Source organism: Solanum dulcamara, chromosome 6, assembly GCF_947179165.1.
Source record: "Solanum dulcamara chromosome 6, daSolDulc1.2, whole genome shotgun sequence".
In the NCBI taxonomy this organism is placed as follows: domain Eukaryota; kingdom Viridiplantae; phylum Streptophyta; class Magnoliopsida; order Solanales; family Solanaceae; genus Solanum; species Solanum dulcamara.
In genome coordinates this window covers 4,286,379-4,313,422 of record NC_077242.1, presented here as the reverse complement: position 1 = coordinate 4,313,422, position 27,044 = coordinate 4,286,379, and the positions used below count along the sequence as shown (strand labels likewise).

General features: G+C 33.5%; 4 protein-coding genes and 1 non-coding gene across 5 annotated transcripts in view; 2 read left to right on the top strand and 3 right to left on the bottom strand.

The window, feature by feature from the left end:
• LOC129891095 (callose synthase 7-like) overlaps window positions 1-6,012 on the top strand; it is a 31,795-nt gene extending 25,783 nt beyond the window's left edge. Inside the window, exons 39-42 of the mRNA XM_055966350.1 lie at window positions 3,322-4,119; window positions 4,205-4,255; window positions 4,625-4,810; window positions 5,545-6,012. Coding sequence (XP_055822325.1) covers window positions 3,322-4,119; window positions 4,205-4,255; window positions 4,625-4,810; window positions 5,545-5,823 — 1,314 coding nt within the window. The 3' untranslated portion in view covers window positions 5,824-6,012. The remainder of the gene's footprint in view (window positions 1-3,321; window positions 4,120-4,204; window positions 4,256-4,624; window positions 4,811-5,544) is intronic.
• A 4,306-nt stretch (window positions 6,013-10,318) lies between these two features.
• On the bottom strand, window positions 10,319-10,391 carry TRNAR-ACG (transfer RNA arginine (anticodon ACG)). Its single transcript has one exon. It is a non-coding gene; the product is annotated as a tRNA-Arg (tRNA).
• A 925-nt stretch (window positions 10,392-11,316) lies between these two features.
• On the bottom strand, window positions 11,317-13,987 carry LOC129893402 (GDSL esterase/lipase At4g10955-like). Its single transcript, XM_055968921.1, has 2 exons — window positions 13,709-13,987; window positions 11,317-12,523 (listed from the first exon to the last, which is right to left on the bottom strand). Exons 1-2 carry the CDS (start codon window positions 13,855-13,857, stop codon window positions 11,539-11,541), a joined length of 1,134 nt encoding a protein of 377 aa, XP_055824896.1. The 5' UTR covers window positions 13,858-13,987; the 3' UTR covers window positions 11,317-11,538.
• Window positions 13,988-21,223: 7,236 nt separating this feature from the next.
• Window positions 21,224-24,026, top strand: LOC129892609 (uncharacterized). The gene is made up of 3 exons (XM_055968192.1): window positions 21,224-21,444; window positions 22,420-22,491; window positions 23,425-24,026. Exons 1-3 carry the CDS (start codon window positions 21,285-21,287, stop codon window positions 23,718-23,720), a joined length of 528 nt encoding a protein of 175 aa, XP_055824167.1. The 5' UTR covers window positions 21,224-21,284; the 3' UTR covers window positions 23,721-24,026.
• A 179-nt stretch (window positions 24,027-24,205) lies between these two features.
• LOC129892608 (cytochrome b561 domain-containing protein At4g18260-like) lies at window positions 24,206-26,244 on the bottom strand. The gene is made up of 4 exons (XM_055968191.1): window positions 25,807-26,244; window positions 25,541-25,702; window positions 24,664-24,812; window positions 24,206-24,580 (listed from the first exon to the last, which is right to left on the bottom strand). Exons 1-4 carry the CDS (start codon window positions 25,939-25,941, stop codon window positions 24,277-24,279), a joined length of 750 nt encoding a protein of 249 aa, XP_055824166.1. The 5' UTR covers window positions 25,942-26,244; the 3' UTR covers window positions 24,206-24,276.
• Window positions 26,245-27,044: the final 800 nt, after the last annotated feature.

Sequence of the window (27,044 nt, the reverse complement as noted above, 5' to 3'; positions counted from 1 at the left end):
GAGTGTACGCAGGAATTATCTAGTTATATAGAACACAAAAATTATGGGGTAATTGCAGTAGTTTTTTGCTAGGAAACTTATAATGAACGATGAGGAGAAGATAATATAATATATAAAACTTACAGTCTCTAAGGGCCATTATGATTCTTTCTAAAAAAATTGGAATATCACTAATGCATTTTTATAAGATTCCATACTGCTTGATTGTAAAAACAAGTCTGAGCTATTTAGTGTGCAACTTACAGAGAGAGGTGAACTTCCAATACTTGACTAATGATTTCTGTAGGGTTAAATAATCTTATGTGGAAAAGGAATACTATAATTTAAATCAGCTTGAGGAGAATAATACCCTTTTCAAAGAAAAAATCTTGAACAGCCAATGAAAAATTGCTTGCTATTACTACATTACACAACTGCGCTGTAAAAGTTTGATAACCATTGAAAAATACTCTGAAACTGTTGAAATTGCAGTATCAAGTTTTGCTTCCTCTCTTGTTTCCAAGTAGACCGCTAAAGAGTTGAAGGGTTACACATATGAGCAAATGCTTAGCATGAACTATGAATTGATACGAAACTAGTCTAATAGGGTACTATAGGGTCTCTTTCCAAAATTTTAGAGTGGATAACTGGGTATGCTTGAGGGTCTAAGGTTTAGTTAATCAAACTGTGACGTCAGTGTGGTGGCCTATGGCCTATTAATGCACTCTGGGGGATGAGCAAACTGTTATTTACTTAAAAATTTCTGAAAAACATCACATAAGCCCTTATACTGTCTTAACTCTATTCAATGCCTTCTAGAATTTCAATTTCGGAGTCATGGGTTTATTAGTTCTTTTGCTAAGGAAATGAAAGAAGTGAGGGAGGGAACCAGTAGCAGAAATGAGAAGTCCGTGTTTCAAGGATGTATCTTCTCCTTTTTCCTTCAAGAAAAAAAGCCTTCATTTTTCAAAGTTGATTGAATAGTATCTTCTCTTTTTAAAAACATATGTTTAAGACATTCATTAGCTCCTTCTCCTCCTCCTCAAAATCATCCCCTTTTGTAATATGTAATAATTTCATCTTTTTTTAAACCCCTTTCTCTCTTACCCTTTAGCTATTGTGTTAATATAAAATTATAAACACTGATCCTGTCATTACCTACTAGATATTACTCCATGTGGAAAATAAGATAATAGGCTCTGCAACTCCACCTATAATCAAAGTAATATTTCTGGGGAGGGTACAGTTTCAAATTTTGGATTGAATATGATAGTGCAGGTTGTAGTCACTTGGTATGGCTTGTTCCACAGGCTACTTGCACCCTCCCACCAATACACGTATCTCATAACTATATGTTGAGTCTCCCACATCGGGTATCAAGGGATGGGAAGGTCTCTTTATATGGTCTTGGGAAATTCTCACTTCTTTAGCTAGATTTTGAGGTCAAGTTAGGGCCAAGATCCAATTCTGAACATGATATCAGAGTGGACCCATCCCAGTTCCAAATTTACCGATGTGAGCTCAATATTATGTTGTCCATGCTCCAGTTTCCAGGTCTGGGTGTGCGAGGGTGTGTTGAGTTTCCCACATTGGCTATTAAGGGATGGGAAGGTCTCTTTATTTAGTCTTGAGCAATCCTCATCTCTTGAGCTAGCTTTTGAGGTTGAGTTAAGCCCAAGTTCTATTTCTTATCACTATATATTTTTGTATACTATGTGAGCAAATATTGTCAACATTTTGAGTAACCTAATGAATTGAAGTAACCTTCATGTAGTAAGCCAACTTGTTCTAATTTGAAATTCTTTCCATTATTAAATGGGAATATTTGAGTCTTTTAACACGAATATGATGTTTGTTAAAGTAAAAGAAAGGATGGAATGATAGTAGTGAAAAGGATTAGACTTTCTTTAAGAAACACTCTTTTGCAGTAAAAAAATTGAAAACAGTATTTAGTTTTCTTCTTCTCATAGATTGTTCATCCGAGCAATATAAATTTCCCAAGCTGAAAAATAATAAAGACTACCCTAAAAAAACAAATAGGATAAGGTTAGGAATGATCCTCTTAATATTTTCCTCAATGAATAACCTGTAACTATTAGGCCAGAATTCTGTAGTAGATTTATTAATCAAATTGGAGATAAAATATGGAAATATCAAAATGAAGAAAGAAAATAGAGCTTATAGTATCGTTTCTAAGTCCTGAAATGTGTATCTCATAATTTTTGTTTAGAATCTGGTTCACTTTTGACCTAGCAATTGTTTTTGAATTAAAGACAAAAAATGAAAAATTTCTGTGATCACTTTGAATTTAACTTTTGAGGCTTTTGTAATAACTTATAATCTGTAGTTAGTGCCTTTGATTTTAACCAGTATTATCTTCTGGTATACAGTTTAAAAGAATGCAGGTGTTGTTGTATAATATTAGTACAAGAATATGTTAAATCTCTACAAAGAATATAAGCAAAGAAAATGTACATAAGTCTAATCTAATGAGATGAATGTAATATTGGTGGCCATTCTTTATCCTGACAGCTCCGATGTCATGTAAACAGAGACATAACTTTAACTACTTGCATGTAACAGGAGCTGTGTTAGCACCCATTGCGGAGCTTGGCCCGCTTTTGTATTAGCCACCATTTTGTGATCTGGTTCAACCAGAAGTTTACAGTACGAATAAGTACATGAATTAATTGTAGTATACAAGCAAGTGCTGTTTTGGCATTCAATAAACTTTTAAGATGACATCAGCTTTTCAGCTTAGTTTTCACGGGAAATTATGGTTAAGGAGGTCTTGGTAATGCGAGTACACATAAGTTTAATTGTATGAGAGGTATACAATATATCCATAAATAAGAAGGTATAACTCATTTTACCCTAAATATTATTTCAATCTGTACCTCAAAATATGTAACATTCTTCAAGGAATTATGTGCTAATTATTTGACTGAACATGTATTTTACTTTCAATGGTTGCCTTTTGTTGTAGATTGTCTAGCCTTTAACTTCATTTTTTCGTCTAAGCAATCGATAAACAAAAAATCATTAAAGCTTGATTAAAGAGTGAAAACTGGACACCATGTGTCAGGTATTTCATTGATGTGAGTGAATTGAGCTCTCTATGCAGACTATGTTGTACTTGCTCCGAGTGCTGATTTCTTCCTTACCTTTATTGATCTTCAAGGAAGTTCAGACACTTTTGTGTTCTCAAGTTGCTACAATAGCAGTAGTTATCCAGTCCTCTGTGAAAAAATGAGTTTCTGTCTCCTCCTTTAGTTTCAGAATTGTTGTTTCCATTTATATCTGTTGGCAACTGGAGTTTTATTCTGGAGTCTAATTTCCCAGGTTACGGTGCTTACTGTCTATGTGTTTCTCTATGGACGGTTATATATGGTCTTGAGTGGGTTGGAAAAGCGAATTCTGGAGGATCCCACAGTTCGTCAGTCCAAAGCTCTTGAAGAGGCTATGGCTACTTCGTCGGTATTTCAGCTGGGCTTGTTGCTTGTACTCCCTATGGTAATGGAAATTGGGCTGGAGAGAGGATTTCGCACGGCCCTGGGCGATTTTATAATAATGCAGCTGCAGCTTGCTTCTGTATTTTTTACATTCCAACTCGGAACAAAAGCACATTATTACGGTAGAACAATCTTGCATGGAGGTTCTAAATATCGAGCAACTGGTCGTGGCTTTGTTGTTTTTCATGCAAAGTATGCAGATAACTACAGGATGTATTCTCGCAGTCACTTTGTCAAGGGGCTTGAGCTGTTTATGCTGTTAATTGTCTATGAAGTCTATGGGGAATCATATCGTACTTCACAGTTGTACTGGTTTGTTACTATTTCAATGTGGTTCCTGGTAGGTTCCTGGTTGTTTGCTCCTTTTGTGTTCAATCCATCTGGTTTCGACTGGCAAAAGACAGTAGATGATTGGACAGATTGGAAGAGGTGGATGGGAAATCGTGGAGGTATTGGGATTTCGCCGGATAAAAGTTGGGAATCTTGGTGGAACGGGGAGCAGGAACATCTCAAACACACAAATATAAGGGGTAGAGTGATTGACATTATCCTTGCCTTCCGCTTTTTTATTTACCAGTATGGAATTGTCTATCACCTTGATATAGCTCATGGCAGCAGAAGTTTACTGGTAGGAACTTGTCATTCTAGTTTTATCTTTCATCTCTCCTTTTTGGAGAAGAGTCTTACGGTTTCCATTAAATCATCTCATACAGGTGTATGGACTTTCTTGGTTTGTTATGCTAACCGCTCTTCTGGTCTTAAAGGTATTTACCTCTTAGTTTTCTTGACACATTACAACTTAACTAGGCTGAATATGTAGGAAGTGACTGAAGTAATCATATTTACCATAGTATTACTGTTGATGGGGTGAAATGGTGTTTAAACAGATTGCATAATTCTATCTTTCCTAGTTATGTCTATCCACAGAATATCTAGGTTCTTTCAATTGCAAAATATCAGCTTCATCGACAGTCATCTAGCTTTATAACTTGATCAGTCAGTGTAATTCATACTGCACCTTTCTATATGCTTGATCTGGATGCACAAAATATTATAAAGGAACAATTATTCATACTTATGTTGGCCTTAATGTGTTTCTCTAATCATGCTTCTTGTGATTTTGCTCGCTATAGATGGTATCAATGGGCAGGCGAAGATTTGGGACTGATTTTCAGCTCATGTTCAGAATTCTGAAAGCACTTCTATTCCTTGGATTTGTATCTGTCATGACCGTGTTATTTGTTGTTTGTGGCCTGACCATAAGTGATCTATTTGCTGCCATTCTTGCCTTTGTACCGACAGGATGGGGCATTCTTCTTGTAAGTTCTTTTCTTTGTATATCATACGGAGCATCATTTTTGTTCTATTTTCTTGCTAATTTGGTTTGTTCTTCGACAATGGTCAAATTGAAAAATTTAAATCTACAATCCCCCCTCTTACATTCTTTCAATTTGATATACATAGAAAATTAAAGTCTACTCTTAACTCATTTGTATGCAATTTCTCTCTTTTCAATTAATGATCTTATTCTTAGTAATTTTTGTTAGTATGTACTTTCGTAGGCTCTTGTCCTTTAATTTTTGTTTCTATCTGCTGTTGTTTTTGTTCTTCGATTACCTTATTAATTTGTTGTAGTTACTGTTCATTTCTTTTCAACATACTTTGTCATGCTTTCTTTTTCTTGCCATGGCTCTTTGCTTCCTATTTCTTTTTCCGAACTTCTTTGAAATGCTTTTCCTTGAGCCAAGGTTCTATCGGAAGCAACCTCATGTAGGATTTAGGTTTGCATACATTCTACCCTCCCTAGACCATTTGTGGGATTACTTTGTTGTTGCTGATCTTATTCTTGGTAATGTTGTGAAAGCAACTTTTGTTGCCATTTAGCTACTAGAATGAAATGAAAATTGTTTCCATTGTCAAGTGATATAGCTAATGTACTTGCATGTTTTAAACATTTTCAATATAGCTTCATGTGATCAATTTTTCTTCTTCTTGTGAGAGCATGTGACCATGATTATAGCTTTGTGACTGATTTCTTCCTTTATGTACAAAGATTGGTCAAGCATGCAGGCCCTGTTTTAAGGGGCTTGGAATTTGGGATTCAGTGATGGAGTTGGCACGGGCATACGAATGCATCATGGGACTGTTCATATTCGCCCCAATTGTGGTCTTGTCTTGGTTCCCATTCGTATCAGAGTTCCAGACGCGGTTGCTTTTCAACCAGGCGTTCAGTAGAGGTCTCCAGATTTCAATGATCCTTTCAGGGAAGAAAGACGATCACAATAAGGCTTTGTCCGCGAGGCCGGCCCAACCCAACCAACCCTCGAATTAAATGGGGTTAGGCTAAATTTTTTCAGCCTATTAGAAACAAGATTTTTTTAGCCCAGCCTCATAGGCCAACCCGTGGGTTGTAAATTTTAAAAATATTTATTATAAATTTTTAAGTAGCATTTTATTTTGTCAAATCTTCAGCAATTAGATAATTGAAATTATTATAAATATGAATCTTTGACCTCTTTTACTTTTGTGTTTATGCCTAATTTTTCATTTCTCATTTTTTGTCTAGTTTATTAAAAAAATGACCATGTAATATATGTTGTTCTGATGAATTTTATGAATGTTAACTGTTGTATTTTGCCTATTCTATTGTTTTGTAAGTATTCTACTAAAGTGTGCAACTCATGGACATGTAAAATTTTGATGTGTTGGTGTAGTGTTTATCAATGTTCGATAGTCCTTTTAAGAGGACAATGTTGTCCATCTTTTGATTGAATGGTCAATCCGTCCCAACCCTTATTGAGCCGGTATTTTATAGGCCCTTTATTTAAAAGGGTCGGCCAGTCCTAATATATTTAAGAAAAGATTATCCAATTACACTCTTTTATTTTATCATATTTTACATTACTCTCATCCATTTCAAAAAATTTCAAAAATCCTTTCTTTTCATTCGGATACATTAATTCAGCATTCTGGATACATTAATTCAATAATTTGGATACATTATTCAGATTCATAAACTATCTTTATGTTCAATGTATCATGTTTTAGATGTTACCTGTTGATATATAAAATCCTAATTAATGTATCCAGATTACCATGTTTTTAAGGAATTTCTGTAAATTGAAAAAGGGTAGGAAAAAATGGTAATTAGCCTTCTACACTGTGTGATTCTTAAAAAATCTACTACATTTAATTCACTAGCTCTTTAGAATTGAATTGAGTTTGAATCGGCCCATTTTGACAGCTCTAATTACAGTCTTTTAAGTTTTTGATGCTATTGTTTAGCACAGTTGACAATATTCTTTTTAAAACTAGACATTACTACTTATGAATGCACAAAGAAATCTTCTTATTGAATAGAGTTCAAATCATAGGGTGTAAAAATATTTTGTAGCAAAGTTTTTAAATTCATCACATACTCGTGTAGAAAATACAGCTATGTAGTTCATTCAGATGATCAATATTTAAATCATTAATACTCATGGTTCTTGTAACTTATCAGGCTTTTGTATTTTATTTTTTTGAAATAAGGAATTTACCTTATGCGTACTCGAAGGATAGCAAAAATATCCTTCTTAATTTTTCCTTTGTATGTATACTTTCTGTTTCTGGCATCACAATCATGTATGAGAGACAGCCACCAGCCAAAATTGAAGATTCTGATTTGAAATTTAATAATTTCATGCTAATGTCCATTTTCATCCTAAATTATTATATACATATATGTCCCAATTAGAGGAGAAAAACTTGCAAATAATTACTCCATCTGTTGACATAATTGCATTAATTAGTTTTCTTTATCTAACTTGTACATATCTAATATTTTTTTTCGGTAGTACATATCTGATTGATATTACTCAAGGAGCATCATAATTATATGAAGCCTCTAATTACTGTACAGGTAATTTTACAATACATAATTTTTAAGGAGTTTCTCTAATAATAAAATAATAGCTTGAGTGAAAAAAAAGAGAGGAAAGAAATACAGTTAAAATTTACTACATTAATAAAAAGATAGAAGTTTGAGCTTTGTAGGTGAAAAAATGTAGTATTTCATATATCAGAAACAAGATCGACTTTGTTTATCTTATGTTTGATGTGATCATTTATAACTTTTAATTTTATTGTCTAACTTTGGATGCAATTAGTACTCCTTAATTTTAAATCAAAGGTTTGGATTAGAGGTGGAGCCAAGTAAAGCCAAGAGGGTCTGAATCGGCGGAAAAATATACTATTTATACATGATTGAATATATATATAGTTTTTATATTTTGAAACTTGAATTTAGTGAAAATATCAACTCTTCAGGCCCTTCCTCGGACCCCGCGCATAGCGGGAGCTTTAGTGCACCGGGCTGCCCCTTTATCAACTCCATCATTAATTCAGACTCTACTCGATACAAAAATCGTCTTTGTTAGAAATCATTTTACCTCAATTTTGTGAGATTTTCTAATACAAATTTAAATTTAATTGAACTCTAATATACTGTTGATATCAAACACCCACTAAAAATTTAAAAATAGAAGCATAATAATAAGACAAAGTAGCTGAATAGTAGTTTGTTGCGTGCCTTTACTGTTCTTCTGCGTGACACATACATTTTATTTTATTGTATTCATCTATTTTGCCAATGCTATTTCCTGTATCAATCCTATGGAAATTGACTAACGTTTACATTTAATTAATTAGTGCCTAATAATACACAAAAATACCAATCCATGTAATTACAATTCTTGGCATATTGTCTATAATAAATAATATGAGTCTATAGCCTCATGACACATGGATAGAGATCAGAAATTTGTATGTATGATGTACTTTGATATGTAATTTAAGGTAGGGAGTTTATGAAAGAAGAGGACATTTTTCATTTCGTGATTTAAAATAAGTTATACATCTTATATAAGGAATAAAATGAGAAAAATAAAGATGGATAATTTCAAATTAACATATTAACAAGAAAAATACATCACATACATTATAACAAAAAAAATATAATTTTTGATTGAGTGGTGTTTTACTAATTACTCTTTATTGGTTATAGTTTCACCTTTGAGTATATTATTATGAGAGATAGCACCAAGGGAGTGAAATAGGAATTAATGAAGTAGTGAAAATCATCAGAATTAGAATACATATTATAATAAACTATGATAATAATGTTTTAATCCCAAACAAATTGAAACCAATTGTATATATTTAATTTATCTATTTAAGCTCAATTACAGATATATAATCCAATATTGAGAAGAAAAAATGATATTGATAATTTTTTTTCATCTATTTAATTTAGTTCTGATTGATATTTATGTCGGAGGAAAATGCAAATACCTGGTAAAATAGCCGTGATATGCATGATTTTTTAGTAGTTTTTCACTTACTCTCCAGTACGACTTGAATCCTCAACCTACCGCTTGATGATGTAGGTGCTTGGACAGTAATAAAAATATTATCGCTCGATGATGGAGGTGCTTGGACAGTAATTAAAATAAAAAATAAAAAAAGGATAGAGTATTGGACTACAATTTTCACACCTTAGTGCCTAAAAAAAAAAATAATCATTCACAACATCTTTGTAATTTCTTCCAAGTATATTGTGCATGTGTAAATAACAAATATATTTTTCCTTCTCCCAAGTCTCTAGACTTTCACATATATTAATACCTCAAGCTAGCTCTTAGGATATCCCATCGATAGGAGCTAAGAAAAAAACTTACGTTGAATCCTAAAGACTTTCTTGTAGTTCTAAGCAAGAAAAAAAAAAGTATGGGAAAGAAAGCCTCAAAATCACAGAAGAAACAATTCAACAAGTTGATAAAATTGTTGAAGCCCAAAGTTTATATTACACCCTCTTCAAATTTCAAGAATCTTGTCCAACAACTCACTGGAAATGATATTCCATCATCATCGCCGCCACCACAACCACCACTTCCTGATGATGATCAACGGTTGCAATTTGTTCAAGAATATAGCCAAGAATTATCTGTAGATTCATCAGAAGGAAGTATACCATCGTCCATTAATATTAATAATACGCTACACGAACCGTGTTTCAGTTTGTTGGATAATAATTCGATGGGAAGCGAAGAAATAATAGATAATAATAATATTTGTGAAGAATATTACTATAGGAATATTGAGTCATGGCTATTGGAGATGGATTCATATACTACTAACTATGAACAAGTTTCTATTGATGATTATGGTTATGATTTATCAACTCTTTTCTGAGACTTAGCTAATAAGTCTCGTCACCCGTGTGCATGATCATCTAGAACATCGGCGGAGCTAAGGGTATGGTATATCCAACGTTAATTTTAATAATTTCTTTGATGTATATATATAGTAAATGTTGAATCCTTTGATTTTTCTTTTTCTTTTTGTGCGTGTACCTCTCTTAATATTTTGAAGCTCTAGCTCCGCCACTGATCTGGATTATTGTTCATATCTAGCTATATATGGAAAGTATTGTAAATGGTTTGTGTATAATTAATATTAATAGATCTCGATGTAGAGACTATATACTATATAGATTGTTAAATAACATTTTTGTATATATAGGTTGAAGAGGCAATTAATCATTTTGTTCATATATATGAATATCTGTATAGTTTCCATAGCAAGTTCTTAGAAATTTCGCCAAAAAAAATTATATACATTCCAAACTTTGTATGGTAGTGTTTTTTTTATATATATAATATGGCGTTCTTATTGATTAAGAAAAACTCTAAAATTATATTTCTTCTAGTGTTCATGGGTAACTAATAGAGTAAAATAATATTGCATAATATTATTATGTCTGATGTCCAAAAGGTTCATATTATGACCGACTCTGCTGGGGATCGAACCCAGAATCTCTGGTTTCGTAGACCAGCGCCTTATCCATTGGGCCACAGAGTCTTTGATATCTAGAAAATGCATTAAATCTAATTAATTAATGAACTTACTGGTGCATCGAGGGAATTGTTGGGCAAAATGATCTTCTATACATTCATGCTATATACACTTTATATTTTGTATATCTGATAATTCTTACTGTTAAACACCAGTGATAAATTAAATTTTCCTATATACATGAGCAATATATTGTTCTTTCTATCCAACAATGCCCTCGATGTATTAGTAAGTTCATCGATTCTTGAATAAGTTAATTTGACGCAGTTGATTGACATCAAAGACTTTGTGGCCCAATGGATAAGGTGCTGGTCTACGACATCAGAGATTCTGGGTTTGATCCCCAGCAGAGTCGCTAATATACCTGTTTTCTTTTTCACCAATTTACGATAATAAAAGTTCTCCAAAGGCATATAAATCTATATGGTTTTTTTCCTTCCATTTTGTTCTATCCTTAGTTAAAGTATTGATTTTAAGAAATTGTAACTCCTTCGAGACAACTTCTTTCCATGTAATTTTAGGTCACCTTGTTCTACTTAAACATATTCACTCTTGCACATATAGATTGGTGCATCTCTAGGCCTATGCACGACATGACAAAATCATCTTAAAAGCCACCTTCTCTCGGTTTTGTATGACTGACTGCTCATCCATCTTAGCATCCTCATCCCTGTAAACACTCATCTTGTGGAATTGTTGAACTTTAACAGCCTGTCATTCATTGTCATATAACATTACATGTTGTATAACTGTTTTGTAGAACTTATTGTTTCTCTAATATGCATTTATCACACAACACCCCTATAGCACTTCTCCATTTCAATAATATCACATAAAAGATAAGGGTAGTATGGTACCACTTTTTCCCGCAATATTTACCCTTCTTTCTTCCTAGTAACTTCGTCAAGATCACTATTGTTATGTTTGGCAATTCATCAGTACAAATATACAAATAGAGAAAATATGGGTTCGACATTTGAGATTATTTGCTCCACCTTGAGAGCATCCTCATGGCTAAATTGTTCAATACAATAGGGGAAAGAAAATTGTAAGAACAACTATAATGCACACCAACATAGTGACATAGGAACAACTATTTGCATTGAAAATGAGTTATTTGGCAAAGGGACCGCGAAAGCCACTTTTTTATCTGTTATCGCTTGACTGGCGTTAGTTGAGCAGCTGGCAGAGTGTACAAGGATTTCAACTGTTGGCTAATGAGCTTGCTGTTACTAATAGCCATTTGTAGTTCCAAGTTATCGGACCACCATTGTTCCAATCCATGCGCCTCAAGAAACTTCTGCTTGCCTTTTGAGGACAAGAAAAGTTTTGCTGCAGCTTGGCAGCTGTTTGTTGGTTTTGCATTCTCCTTGTTGGCAGCTTGGTCGTTTTGTGCTCCGTCTGCATCAGTGTAAGAGCAGCATATGTAATCACTGTTGTTTATATACAAGTGAGGCACCCATTGCTTTAGGCCTACTTGAAAAGATGTTGCACTGCCTTCCTCACAGCTGATTTGAGAATCTGACTTTGAAGGAAGCATTGCTTTGATTCTTTTCCAGGCAAAGCCAGCTTTTTCTCCTATGTTTCTGAAGCTCATAGCAAGTGAAACTGAGGGTGGATTGAACAAATGTGCCTCTACGTATATTCCTTCTTTGGCTAACGCTTTCCCCACTTGAAGAGCAAAGCCAGCTCCAAGGGAATGGCCAGCAATACAAACATTATTGCTTCCATACTTGTCGGCAATTGCTTTTAGTGCCTTTAGGACTCCACTAAATCTCACAGATCCTTTCAAACTTTCCCAGGCTAGGAAGCGGAGATCGTCCTCAATATCCCTTCTCATTGTTTGGCTTTTCAGAATTGTTCCCCTTAAAGCCAAAACAGCTCTAGGTGCACCACTCGGTCTGATCAGTACAAAATCAGTCAAAGCAGCAGATCGATCCCACTCCAATATTGCACCAAATATGGATCCATCTCGTTCATCTTTTAGAGTCTCAACCAACTTGTACTTGAAGGGTATCCACCATTTCGGAGCAAGTGCATTTTGTTCTGTCCTATTTTCTTGTCTGTCAAGCTCAAGAAGGTAAACTGCTTGGATAAAGCAGGCCATTACTGTTCTTTTATAGTTAGCATCCTTCCTCCTGTCCAAGTGAATTACTGATTGGTGTCAGTGGCAAATCATCTAATATTATTCCATAATTAAGGATCTAGCTTTATATTGAGTAATCGTCTTGTATTTCCATAGAAAAGGGATCTAGCTAAATATTGAATATTATGTAAGAAGAGAACGATTAGAAAATCTAATTACACATGAAAATTAGTTCACATCCAGGGATTATCATTGGTATCAATATAGAAGTTAAATAATTGAGAGGAAAAGACTTAAAAGTAAAGATCGCATTGTACCAGTAAGTAAACAATAGTAACAAAGATCACGAACATTAATTTCAGAAACTTGCATGAACGAAGATAGATTTCCAAGAATTGTCAAGCATTTTCTGTTTGCTTTCCCCAGAATTGAACTAAATTTGTGTTATCCCCAAAACTATAAGAATCTTACTAGCAAGGGGACTTGTTATTCACATTGTAGGATTCAGTTTTACAAGAGTGAGCACAAGTATGTTAGCGCTAGTACACACACTACACTAACGGATTTATCGTGATAACTTCACTTCATATCCTCCATTAAAATTGATTTATACAAACACCAAGATCAACTCATAAAGACATCACCAGCATAATATTTCCAATCAGATAATCAGCCCTCACATATCCAACATAAAAAAAAACAACGGAAAAAGCAAAAGGACCATAAGTCAACAGACAATCTCGTCGAATTAACAATCAGCTTTGTATATAAGCCACTCAATGAACCAAATCAATCAAAGCTTTCTAGAATTCGAATTTATAAATCACAGAATCAAACACACTCTGGGAGTCCTGTTTAGCAATATCCAGTGGCAGATCAGGATAACTTTAAGCCGTGGATGCAAGTACCACTACACCCACACATACTAATCCGAGGCGGATCCAAAATTTTGAGTTTATGTGTTCCGGATTCTAGAATCGGCAACTTAACTAGTCCTGGATAATTTACTTATACATATTAAATGAATTTTCTTAACACAAAATACTTAGTCTTGGCCAAAGCTATTGAGTTCCGCAAAACCCCTAACTAAGAACTCTAGCTCCACCCCTGGTCGCACTATTATTTTTACTTCAAAACAAAATTCCTCAAACAGTAAATATGACCACACCAACAACAACAAACATATTCAATGAGATCCTACAAAGTTGAGTTAAGATTATGAGTAGATGATACTAACCAACTGGAATTAATAAGATCTTTCCAATTTGGGGAAGAAACATTTCGAGGTCCAGAAACATGAAAGGCATAGGGATGAGACTCAATGCCACTTTCCTTCACTGTAGTTTCTCCTTCATTTCTCATCTCCTCTGCACTAATTTTGTCCATCGATGAAAAACTTAATCCACCTCGCTATGCCTTCTTATTCTTGAAAAATTATAACCTGAACATCTCTATATGGGGTGGTGTGTGCTTTTGCCTTTTTTGGGGGTATCGGATTCGAAAAAATTAATGAAGATTACAAGTTGTTGGATTTATAATAATGTAGGAATAAACATTTTTGAAAATGCTGTCTGTAACGGTCATATTTTTTTTCCCTCACTGGATTTTCTGCTTTTCTCAACAACGCGTCATTCTGGAGCCGGTTTGGATGGATTTAAAAAAAGTAAGTATGAAATGTTTTTAGAACTTTGAAGTGCTGAAAGTTATTTTTATAAATAATCAGTTGAGTGTTTTGATAAAAGTGTTTATGTTGAAAATAAGTGTTTGAATTTTAGGATTAAAAGAATAAAAATAGTTTGGAAATTTAGTTAAAATATAAGGGATATAAAAATAATTTCCATGGTCAAACAAAATGATTTTAAGCACTTAGAAAAAAAAGTTAGAAATCCTAACTTTTCATTTTTGACTGACTTTAAGAACTTTACGGCTTAAAGTTAGCATTAGGCAAACACGTCCAAAAGCTAAAAAGGGGCTTATAAGTTGGTTTGACCAACTTAAAGCCCATCCAAACGGGCTCCTAATAGAGTAAATAGACATTGAGGCCGTTTGGATTGACTTATAAGCTGTTTTCAGCTTTTTTTGAGTGTTTGACTGGTCAACTTAAAGTCATTTTGTGCTTAAAATAAGCCCTAATAAATAGTTGAGTTTATTTAGATGAACTTATTTTAAATAGCTTATAAGTTGAAAATAACTTATAAGTCAAAAAAAAAGTTGGTCTGCACCTACTTTTTTTTTAACTTATAAGGAGTTTTCAACTTATAAGCTACTTAAAAATAAGTCAATCCAAACAGGCTAATTAAAGTCCTTTAACTTTAGCCAGATACACACAACAAAATAATTCCTTATTATGGTATGGAGGTTATTTTTGACTTTTAAAGTTATTTTCATTTTTTCACATAGGAATTCGGCAAGCGAAGGAGAAACAAGCCGGACAGCTAGTGATAATACTAATGAGATTGGAACTCGTAACAATGAACTATAAGTTGTGAGTATTATTTAATTTGTTGAAGAATGAAAAAGTCTCATGTTGGTGGTTAATCACTTAATGAGATTATGAGTGATTTTCTTATATGGTTTGGACAATCCTCCTTCCTTTGACATAACTTTTGGAGTGTAAGTTAGACCCAAAACTTAATTTATATGGTATCAGAGCAGGATTCATCTCACCTAATGTTGGGTCCCTAAATTAAATTTTCTCATGCACTAGATGTGGCATGGGGTTGGGTGTTGAAGAATGAAAAAGTCTCATATTGATGGTTAATGAAATGAGTAGTTTCCTTATGAGACTTGAACAATCGATGTGGTTAATGAGATATTTGATTTTCTTACAAGACTTGGGTAATTCTTCGAGTTAGCTTTTGGAGTGTGAGTTGGTCATACTATACATAAATCTATATTGCAATCAATGTGGTTAATGAGATGGATGATCTTATAAAGCTTGAGTAATTCTTTTAGCTAACTTTTGAAGTGCGAGTTACTTATACGGAAATCAATATTTCACGTTTGAAAATAGTGAATTTTGAATTCGTATGAATACTCATCATGCTTTGGCTTTATGCATACAATTATTCATTCTCGACTAGTGGGATATCGTAAAATATGTCCTAGACTAACACAAGTTTCTAATATGAAAATCTCATGGTCGAACACTAAAACATTACCTAAATTAATGTCAACAACAAAATCTTAATTCTATTATGAAATAAATTAACTTAGCAAAACAAGAATGAAGGAAGATGGAAAGAGAGAGTTAAGAGAGTTGTTGTATCTATGTGTCTTAAATTGCATAACAACAATGGCTATTTATAGCCACCACAAAGGAAAAAAATGGAAAAGTTGGGATAGGTGGAGGAAAATAAAGTGGACATGGACAACCATCAATTTTTGTACAACACTTCCCTTTGGATGTCCACGTGTAATGTGCCTCATTAAAATTTTTACAAGAAATAATATACATAGTTATCCTGAATACCCATAGATGTTGTGCTTCGTTAAAACCTTGCTAGGAAAAATTCAATAGAAAAAAACCTAGTGAAGAAAAATAAATACACATATCTGGTTGCTTCCTTATTAAAAACTTTACTAGAAAATCTCAGTGGGACAAAACCTTGGTTAAGGAAAAAAAGAGTACAACGCGTATTTTACTCCCCCTGATGAAAACTTCATTTGATATTTTGGAGACGACACATTCTAATCTTATATTTTAGCTTCTCAAAAATTGATGTTGGTAATGTCTTTGTGAATAAATCTGTAAGATTATCACTCGAACGAACTTATTGTACATCAATATCACCATTCTTCTGGAGATCATATGTGAAGAATAATTTTGATGAAATATGTTTCGCTCTGTCTCATTTTATGAAGCCACATTTCAATTGAGCTATGCGCGCAGCATTGTCTTCGAATATAACTGTGGGTACTTTAATATTATTTTTCAGGCCGCATCTTTTTTAGATGAACTTTATCATTGATCTCAACCACACACATTCTCTACTTGCTTCATGAATTGCTATTATCTTTGCATGATTTGAAGAAGTGGCAATCATAGTTTGCTTTGTTGAATGCTATGATATAGCTGTAACACCACATGTAAATAAGTAGCCTGTTTGCGATCGACCTTTATAGGGATCAGATAAATATCCTGCATCTGCATAACCAATCAATTCTGATGTGGATTCATTTGAGTAGAATAATCTCATATAGGTGGTCCTTTGGAGGTATTTGAATATATACTTAATTCCATTCTAATTTCTTCGTGTTGGAGAAGAAATAAATCTTGATAACAAGTTTACAGAGAAAGTTATATCTAGTCTAGAATTATTGGCAAGATACATTAATGCACTAATTACACTAAGATGTGGTATTTCAGCACAAACAAGTTCGTTATCATTTTCATAAGGTTGAAATGGATCTTTATTAATATCAAGAGATTTCACAACCATTGGGGTACTCAGTGGATGTGCTTTATTCATGTAAAATCTCTTTAAAATATTTTCAGTGTACGTTGATGGACAAATATCCTATTTGCAAAATGTTCAATTTGTAGACCAAGACAAAATTTTGTCTTTCCGATGTCTTTCATTTCAAATTCTCTTTTCAGACTTTTTACTGCCTTTGAAAGTTCTTCAGGAGTTCCGATAATATTCAAATCATCAACATATACAATTATTATGACATATTCAAATTCAGACCTTTACATAAGCACACAAGAGCAAATTGGATAATTTTTATATCCTTCTTTTAGCAAATATTCGCTAAGACGATTGTACCACATTAGCCCTGATTGTTTTAGTTCATATAAAGATTTTTGAAGTTTTATTGAACAAGTTTCTCAGAAATCTTTATATATTTCGGGCATTTTAAATTGTTTAGGAATTTTCATAAAAATATTGTTTTCTAGAGAGCCATATAAATAGGTTGTAACAACATCCATTAGATGCATGCCAAGTTTTTCATGAACTACCAGATTTATAAGATGCCTGAAAGTGATTGCATCCACCATATGAAAATATATTTTCATATAATCAATATCAAGTCTTTGCGATAATTCTTATGCCACAAGTCATGTTTTATATCTTACGACTTCATTTTTCTTATTTCGTTTTCGCACAAAGACCCATCTGCACCCCACTGGATTTATACATTCAGGTGTTCCGACTATCGATCCAAAAACTTTGCATTTTTCAAGCGAAGCTAATTCAACTTGAATTGCATCTTTCCATTTTGGCCAATCATTCCTCTGTCTACATTCCTTGACAGATTTTGGTTCAAGATCCTCGTTTTTGTTGCATTATTTTAATAGCAACATTATAAGCAAAACTATTGTCGAAAATTACATTATTTCGATTTCATATTTTTTCTGATGAGACATAATTTATTGAAATTTCTTGATTATTTTCAGGCGCCTCAATCTCTTCCAGAGTTTTATCAATTGTTATGTCTCATCGCTCTTCTTAAGCAGGTTCTATCATATTATGATCATCTTTATTGTTCGCTTCTTTTTTTTCCGAAAGATTTTTATATTTGGAATCGATTGGTCTACCACGTTTTAAGTGTGGTTTAGAATCATTAGCAATAATTAATTATCATCCTAGGACATCAACTCGAATTGGAGCATTAGCAGGTGGAATATGAGATTTAGTAACTCTTGATAGGTTAGTAAATGCATCTGTAAGTTGATTTGCAATATTTTGTAAATAGATTATCTTTTGAACTTTCAGTTCACATTTATTTGTATGAGGATCTAAATGAGACAATGGTAATGCATTTCAATCTATTTTCTTTTACAGTTGCTTATTTTCTCCCCCTAATGCGGGGTATACTGATTCATCAAAATGACAATCAACAAATCTTGTAGTAAATAAATCTCCGGTCATAGGTTTCAAATATTTTATGATAGAAGGAGATTCATACCCAACATATATTCTCAATCTTCTTTAGGGTTCCATCTTTGTGTGTTGTGGTGGAGCAATTGAAACATATACTGCACATCCAAATATTCTAAGATGGAAAATATTCTGCTCCCGACCAAAAGTCAATTGTAATGGGAAGACTTTATGATAACTTGTGGGTCTGATCAGCACAAGACTTGCTGCATGCAAAATAGCATGACCACATAATGAAATGGGAATTTTTATTCTCATAAGCATTGGTCTAGCAATTAATTGGAGACGTTTAATCAATGATTCCGCTAGACCATTTTGAGTATGAATATGAGTACTGGATGCTCAATTGTTATCTAGTGGACAAACAATAATCATTAAATGCCTGAGATGTGAACTCACCAGCATTACAACAACAACTCAGTAAAATCCCACAACGTGGGATCTGGGGAAGGTAAAGTATATGCAAACTCCTACCAAGGTAGGACGGCTGTTTCCGAGAGACCCTTGCCTCAATAGAAGCATAGAAAGAGGTCAGATAAGGCTAAGAAGTTCAAAGCAACTAACGAGAGCGACATAGATAAAATTGAGTAATCAAAGTACAGAAAGTAATAGATAATAACAAAAGTCAAGCATACGAAATTATAGTGCGCCAATGCATCTACTAATACGGAAGAATAACGAGACTATGTACTAGCCTTCTACCCTAATATGGTTCCTTCACACGCTCCTATCTAAGGTCATGTCCTCGGTAAGCTGTAACTACGTCATGTCCTATCTAATCACCTCTCCCCAATATTTTTTCGGCCTACCCCTACCTCTTTTGAAATCATCCATGGCCAACCTCTTACACCTCCGCACTGGGACATCTGTGTCTCTCCTCTTCACATGCCCAAACCATCTCAGTCGCATATCCCGCATCTTGTCTTCCACCGAGGTCACTCCTACCTTGTTCTGAATAACCTCATTTCTAATCATGTCTCTCCTGATATGCCTACACATCCATCTCAACATTCTCATCTCAACAACTTTCATCTTTTGAACGTGAGAAACCTTAACTGGCTAACACTCCGCCCCATATAACATAGCCAATCTAACTCACCAGTATTATCAAGACGAATTATATTTATTGCATAATTTAAAAATTGTGCTCTTAACTTAATTACTTAAGAAAATAATCTCGCAAATGCCATATGACGAGTTGATAATAAGTACACATGTGACCATTTTATAGATGCATCTATTAAAACCATATAATATTTAAGTGGTCCACATAATGGGTAAATGAGCCCACATATATCACCTTGTATAGGCTCTAGAAATGCTAGGCATTCAATTCTCACTTTGATTAGTGATGGTCTAGTAATCAATTTGCCTTGAGAACATGCAACACAAGAGAATTTTTGGTTCTTCAAAGAGTGTCCATGTGAACTCTCAATTATTTTGCGCATCATATTAGAATCGGGATGGCTCAACCAATCATGCTAAATAATAAAATCATTTGAGTTAGTAAATCTTTGATTTACTATGACATGCGTTTCAACCATGCTAATACTTGTGAAGTATGAAAGAGCGGGTAATTTTTCAAGTATAAACTTTTTACCCGACATCATGGTAGTAATATAAAGATATTCATTCTTTTCATCATTTGTAGTCTCAATATGATAGTCATTTTGACGAATATCTTTGAAACTTAATAAATTTCTTTGACACTTACTACAATATAAAGCTTCATTAATTGTCAAATTTGTACCTTCAATAAGTACAACTTTAGCTTTTTCGGATCTTTCAATTAATCTTGTACTACCAGATATTGTATTAACATTAACTCTTTCATAATCAAATAAGAGAAATATTTCTTATCTCTTAAAATAGTGTGTGTTGTGGCACTATCGATAAGACATATATCATCATAATTGATTTTGAATCCAACTAGTGACTGAGAAATTTTCATATTCTTCATAAACAAAAAGATACATTATAAGTACGTGAAAAACTAATAACATAAGAAATCTTAAAAAATTGTACTGCCTTAAGAAACACATTTACGAAGGGCAACATAATATCAAACATAATAGAAAAACAATAACTTAGAGACAAATTTCATATTTGTAATTTAAGTATGTCTCATCCCATTTTATAATAACTTGATGTTACTTAGCCCCAAATTGACTGGTGTGTACACCAAATCTATTGTATATTTTATGTGTCTTTTACATTAATTTTATCACTTATTAAGCATGGTGAATTAACATGCTTCTTACCTGAACTTATTAGTTTAATCTTACGCCAATAAATATCTAGAGCTTAGGAAAACAAGAAAGAGCGAATACGCTTTATTCTTTTACAGATACTTTAGAATTTAAAAGAAAGTAATTGAGGGCATCTAGAGAGCAAGAAAGGAGGGCATCAAAGAAAGGTTTTTTTCCCCTCTATTAGAGGATTAATAGTGTTCCCACATGCATTTTAATGTGACTTAAATGCTTAATCTATCACTCAACCACAAAAGCGAGCCTTATTCATCTATAATTTATCAATAATTATTACTCCCTTCATTTCTATTTATATGTCATAACGCTCCTGCATCACTGCCTCGCCCCCCAAATACTTTTTAAAAATTTTCTTCTTTTGCTGCAAATCAGCACCACCCCTAGTCCTTTTCGTTTAAAATAATGACATATAAATAAGAACGAACAGAGTAATACTATCTCTTTTTTTAGTTGGATGATGGGAGTTATTAAAAGGAAATAAATCTCAAAATTAGATTAGTGAGACAGGGACATAGAGGGAAATTAAATTTTGTGGTGGAGGAATTTTCAGCCACCTGTTTAAATTGAGGTGTCCATAATAATAATAATAATAAAGGAATTTTTAAGAAGCAAAATTTGTAGCCTCATAAGTCATATACATATCTCATGGCCTTACATTACCATGGCTTTGAATTTCAGCTCTGTTTTTGTGCAACCAAAACATGTCTGCTTTCTCATTCCTCCTAACCACAAACTTTATTATACTTCCTTAAGAAGAGCTGCTCTTTCTGAACAAGGGGATGGAAGAGTCACCAAGGAGGAAGACCTTCCCACTTATTCTGGTCTGTTTAAAGTTTCACTAATCCTTATTTTCATCATCTTTTTATTTGATTTTATGAGATTATAGTGTATTAATCTTCCCTGCAAATAATCTTTGATTGTGATAATTGTTGGGTGTTTGCCATGCTTTCAGAGTCTTTTAGGGGAGAATTTATGAGTGACAAGTGTTAGTCTTGACACGTGTGAACGTGAGGTTATTTTCTCGATATTTTGTATCAATTGAATTATTGTGTCTTTTTTGGTATGTCTCTTTTATTATGTGATTTATCGTGGTTTGTTTTGTTAGGTTCTGATACATGATTATGTCAGTCTAACATAAGTGTGGATCTTTCTGCAAAAAAATCGTGTTCGTTATTTAGGGGAAAAACGATCTTCCATGTAAAAAAAAAATGACTATATACATGTAAAAAAATATATTTTGACCTTATATATATGCAGTGTGATTTTCGGGCAGGTTCTGATGAAGAGTTTGAGATTGTCTTATATAATACTCCTTTATTCCAAATTATCTTTTTGTAAAGCTTCTCGAGATTCAAACTATGTAAACTTTGACCAACATTTTAAAATGTATTGCAACTTATAGTACTTTTCATAGTTTTTGAATATCAAAATTTTAATTTTAAAATATTGAGGTGATCTAATCTAGTTTAGTTTTGAAAATTAGTCGAATTGACTCTGGAATAAGTAAAAGCGATACTTATTTTAGGACGGGAGAGTAAAATTTAGTCAATCACTCGTTGTAAGGTACTAAGTTTTGTCAATATCTTGAAGATGGATGTATGAGCTAGCCTCTCGATTGAGTGCTGATTGTTACAATAGTGGAATCAATCAATACTGTGCCTCTGCCTGATATTTATATGAATTGATAAGCTGATCGAATGATGTCCATATCTTAGTCCCGTTTGATGTATGATGATATGGGCTACATTGTTTTGCTTGGTTGTTGAAGTTTTGTTGATGATTTCATTTTGATTTAGGTTCATTATCTTCTGCTCGAACACAGCTAGATCTCTTGGAACAGCTCACTTCCAGCAGCTCAGCAGTAGATGGTATATGTTCTCTCTTTTTGATTCTTTGTTTTCTTTTTTCTGATAGGTAATATGAGAATATCATTAAACTGCTCTAAAAAAAGTAGTATATAAATATCCAAGGACTTTGAGTTCCCTCCTAGCATTATAGGGAATCTATGAAGTCCACAAAAGAGTTTTCATCATCTACGAAAGCCAACATAGACTAAATTTTAACATTTGTATACATCTAGTGTTTGAGCAAAAACATCTAGACTATGATCTCTGGGGTTCCTTTCCTTCCAAACTTCCCAACATAAATTAGCAGGAATTGTCTTCCAAGCCATATTTCATTGTTGTTACTGCTTTCATCTCTGTGTTTTCTTTTTCAAACTGCTTTGAGATGCTTGAGCCGAGGGTCTATCGGAAATAACTTCTCTATCTTTATGATGTATGGATAAGGTCTGCATACACTTTATACTCCCCAAATCCCACTTGTGGAATTACACTGGCTGTGTTGTAGTTGTTGCCATACAGAGGTGCTTTTGTGCTTTCTGCAGCTGTCAACTAGTTATGCATCCTTCACTGACCTTGGTATTACCGACTGTACTCCACTACTCCTAATGTGTTAACAAACACGCTCTATACTTCCCAAAAATTGCTTTTTTGGGGTACAATTCCCAAAAATTACTTACTATGCAGCAGCAAGTGATTTGGGATTCTGGTTCCTCCGTATACGTAGAGCATCTCTGGCACAATCTGTAGTGTCTTTACTGCAGGTTATCTTGTGTGATTTAGATCTCTATATCATCTTCCATGTCCATTTGTTATCCCCCTTGTCCACTTTGCAAAAAAGATTTTCAACAAGCTTTCAAGTAAACTTGCCATCTTTGCTTCTTTCGGCTTTCATTAGTGAATGAAAGCTGAACTATCCTTTAGTTATTTCTGACCGTCATTCACTTGATCATTGACCAGGTTATGAAAGTGATAGTAGCTCTGGTAAACCTACAATTCGTAATCAGCTTGCTACGTTGGTTGGAGATCGTGATGATGACTTCAGCATTCCTTTGGGTAAGAATCTGAAGAAGGTTAGCGCCAAGTTCTTAACTACTTCACAGAAGAGAAACATCAAAAGACAAGCCTACCTGAATGAAGTATCTCAGAGGAATGACTCAACTTTCTTTGCTACAATTGGAGCATTTGTCATTCTTCCACCCCTTGTCATTTTAGGAATTGCAATAGCGACAGGTTATGTGCAGTTATTTCCATGAGTTGTATAAATATTTTGTATAAAGATTCACTGTATCTGTTACTAATATAGTGAAACTTTACAAGTTTAAAAAAATCCTTGTAACTCAGGAAAAAGTGATCCATTGGGGTCACTTCTCTTGCTCGAGTGTCCGTTTCCATTCTAGGTGTCACCAAAAAGAATTAGGGATAGTTAGAACAAGCTGCATATGTCGCGATGGTGTTCGATATGCTTAATTCATTGATTGAACCTGTCGCGATTGTGTAGCCAGTTATGTTTCGTATATCTTCAGATACAGTGCAGATAAAAGTATCAGTTAGCTTTCGACATATATCACTAATGCAGAGATGTTATCCTTTTGGCAATGTAAAGGAAATCTTTCATTTATAGACTGTGTATGATGCTCTACATTGATAGTACTAAAAACTTCTATTTTGTGAAATTGTAAACCTTGTAAAAAAAGAAAAGAAATTGTAACAAAATTGGAAAGAATTTAATGTTAGTATTAAAAAAGAAGAAAATTTATCTTTGTTAAAGGCAAAATTATTTGTTTGTCTGAAGTCTTAACATGGCTCTGATTATGCCATGGGTGACAGTTCCTTTTTCTGAGTTGGAGATGCTTCTTGATCTGTTGGTCGTACTGATTCATTGCCTAAAATACCTCCTGATTGCTTTATATACTGCCATTTTTCTTGGAACAGATAGATGAACGCGATAACAGCAGCCTCAATACTGAAAAGCCAGTTCCAAACACTTGTGCTTTTCATTGTTTTGGTGTTATAGGCTTGTAAACCTATATACACGTTGACGATTCCCAGTAAAGTAACTGTGATTCCAATAAGCCAGTGAAATGCATACCATACACCCCTATTGTTGCTTCCCCTGTATATATAGGAAGAACAAAAGCTTCTATTCAATTGAGTGTACAAAAACTTCTTCCATGGTGAAATTTTTGTATATTTTACCTGTCAGGTCGAAAAATCCCAGCGATTATTGGCAGCCATATGGCAACATATAGAGCTAAGCCAAGTCTCTGGTGCGTATTATCGAAAAAGTTCTCAAAGTTTATTACTGACATGATTGTTGCTACTACTACAAGGAGAACAGATAGTATCTGCAAAATAACCGAAACATAAATAAATATTGATACTATAAATTTTCAGTCTCGCTCTCTTGTCAGTAAGTATATCTATTATGGTATTGCTGCCATGTCGTATCAGTAGTGTTTGTGAATTTTTAGTGTACATAATCATTTACAATACATAATGATGTAAATGTAATGTACCTGGATTTTGTAAAGTAACAAAGTCAGCTATCAAAAGTATGCCATGATAAACTAAACGGTTATACCTAACTTCATAATTAACTTTAATTGAGCTCATTTTTAAATAAAGATAAGAGTTAGTTGCAGTACTCAAATAAGAGACTTTACAATTCCTCCCTTTCCTTTATCACTAAGCATTCATCAGTGCTATCAACTTGAGGATAAATGAACTTAAACTTACAATTACCTAATAATAAATTGTGGGCTAGTTTAATTATTAGCAAATGTGTAATCATAGCTCTTACTCTCTTTCAATATCATTAGAGGTGAAAGGTGGGGTACTTCTATCCAATAAACATAAGGTTCAAATTTATAATAATAAAAGTTTCTGTAACTGTTGAGATACTGATTTTCATGCCAATGAAAAGAAGTAAAACATTCATTGACTAAACAAAGTTTATGACCCTCTCCACAAGTAAATAATTACTCATATCCATGGTTTGGCGCAAACATTGAGTGCGTGTTAGCTTTTCCCTTCCCATATTAACAGTGAAACAATGAAACGTGATTTTATTTACCTGTAAGGAAGCATGAGTGTACACAATGATCTTTAGCCTTCTTCCATTTTGCTCTTTATTTGACATTCTTATTACAAGAATAGCGATAGGCATCAAGAACCCCATGGAAGCCCAAAGGAGAATTCCATGTAGAATAATTTGAAATGACAACTTTGGACTTAGCTGAAATTTGAGATAGAAAATCAGTTGCTGCCTTAAAAAAAAATATGTGTTCAAATTACAGAACAGTAGCTAGAAACAGAGTAGGATATGCAAATGTGAACAACCTCAAGGATTTTGTGGTCGTTACATTCGTGTATAATCTTTTTCGTGTGCTTCTGAGTTGCGCTGACTAATGGCAGAAGAGCAACAATGAAAATCACCACGTGAAATATCACCTTCTGTATGGTAATTCCTACCATGTTGCTACTCCTATGTTGTTTTATAGTACTCCTATGTTGCTAATGCTATAAAACTTTTGTCTATTTGAAGACACTGAGCTGAAAAAAGAGAGACAGCACCAGCAACTTCTTGAACTTAACTTGTTAAGTTATGCAGGTACATTGCTTTCTTCTCTTCAACTGCAATTAACCAATTGAACAATGTTTTATCTAAAGACGTCGTAGAAAAACAAATATTCCCTTTTTAGGAAGCCTTAATCATCGTCAATTCTGCAAACAAGCCAAAGTTAAATGCTAACTTTAGACAAATTAACAATGTTTGACATATATGGTGTTCAGATTACTATATTTATAGACTATAGTAGTGCATATTTTTATAGTGGGAAATAGGCTGTGATTTCAATCTGGTAGGGACCTTATGACAGGCTTTTTCTTTTTAATGGAGAGAATGTGGTATTACAGAGAACAACAAAGTCAGAGTGGGAGAAATTTTTTCAAAAAAATATCAAGTATATTTAACAATATATATGTATAATTTTAGTCTTTACTTACCCACTACTGAGAAAGAGCATGGTCACTAGTATTGATAAGTATATTTCTTGTCTATGTTGTGGGTGGTTGCTTTTAGAAATGAACAGAATTTTAACTCATTGAACAATCAGACAGTTAACAGTTTATGTTAAGTTGACAAATCACATCTATTCTGTTCTGAAACAACTAAATACAACAACATGAATAGCTAGTGTAAACGTACAAGTAGGGTCTGAAGAAGGTAGTGTGTATGCAAACCTTATTCCTATCTTGGGAGGTAGAGGGGTTGTTTTCGATAGATCATCGACTCAAGTAAAAGCATTACAAAGTAGTTTGAAAAATGAAAATAACACGAGTGAAGAAGCCAAGATAAAATATATTTTAAAAAATACATGACAAAACTTACTAATAAAGGAACACTCACTGCAACAAAATAATACGATAATCGAAGTGGAAGAAACAACAGAAATGGACTAACAAGAAATTCCTGGAGTAAAATTAAGACTACTACTAGTATGGAAAAATAATCAAGACTATTTTCAACTACCTAACTAACCATCTACACTAATTTATAGCCTCCATAACCTCCTATC

Excerpts from the sequence above, each read along its gene's own strand:
- LOC129892609 (XM_055968192.1), top strand. The coding sequence starts at position 21,285 with ATGGCTTTGAATTTCAGCTCTGTTTTTGTGCAACCAAAACATGTCTGC. Across the intron at positions 21,445-22,419 it reads AGACCTTCCCACTTATTCTG|GTTCATTATCTTCTGCTCGA; the intron begins GTCTGTTTAAAG and ends ATTTTGATTTAG. Across the intron at positions 22,492-23,424 it reads CAGCAGCTCAGCAGTAGATG|GTTATGAAAGTGATAGTAGC; the intron begins GTATATGTTCTC and ends ATCATTGACCAG.
- LOC129892608 (XM_055968191.1), bottom strand. The coding sequence starts at position 25,941 with ATGGTAGGAATTACCATACAGAAGGTGATATTTCACGTGGTGATTTTC. Across the intron at positions 25,703-25,806 it reads ACGACCACAAAATCCTTGAG|CTAAGTCCAAAGTTGTCATT; the intron begins GTTGTTCACATT and ends CTCAAATTTCAG. Across the intron at positions 24,581-24,663 it reads GGGATTTTTCGACCTGACAG|GGGAAGCAACAATAGGGGTG; the intron begins GTAAAATATACA and ends CTATATATACAG.
- LOC129893402 (XM_055968921.1), bottom strand. The coding sequence starts at position 13,857 with ATGGACAAAATTAGTGCAGAGGAGATGAGAAATGAAGGAGAAACTACA. Across the intron at positions 12,524-13,708 it reads GATCTTATTAATTCCAGTTG|GAGGAAGGATGCTAACTATA; the intron begins GTTAGTATCATC and ends TCACTTGGACAG.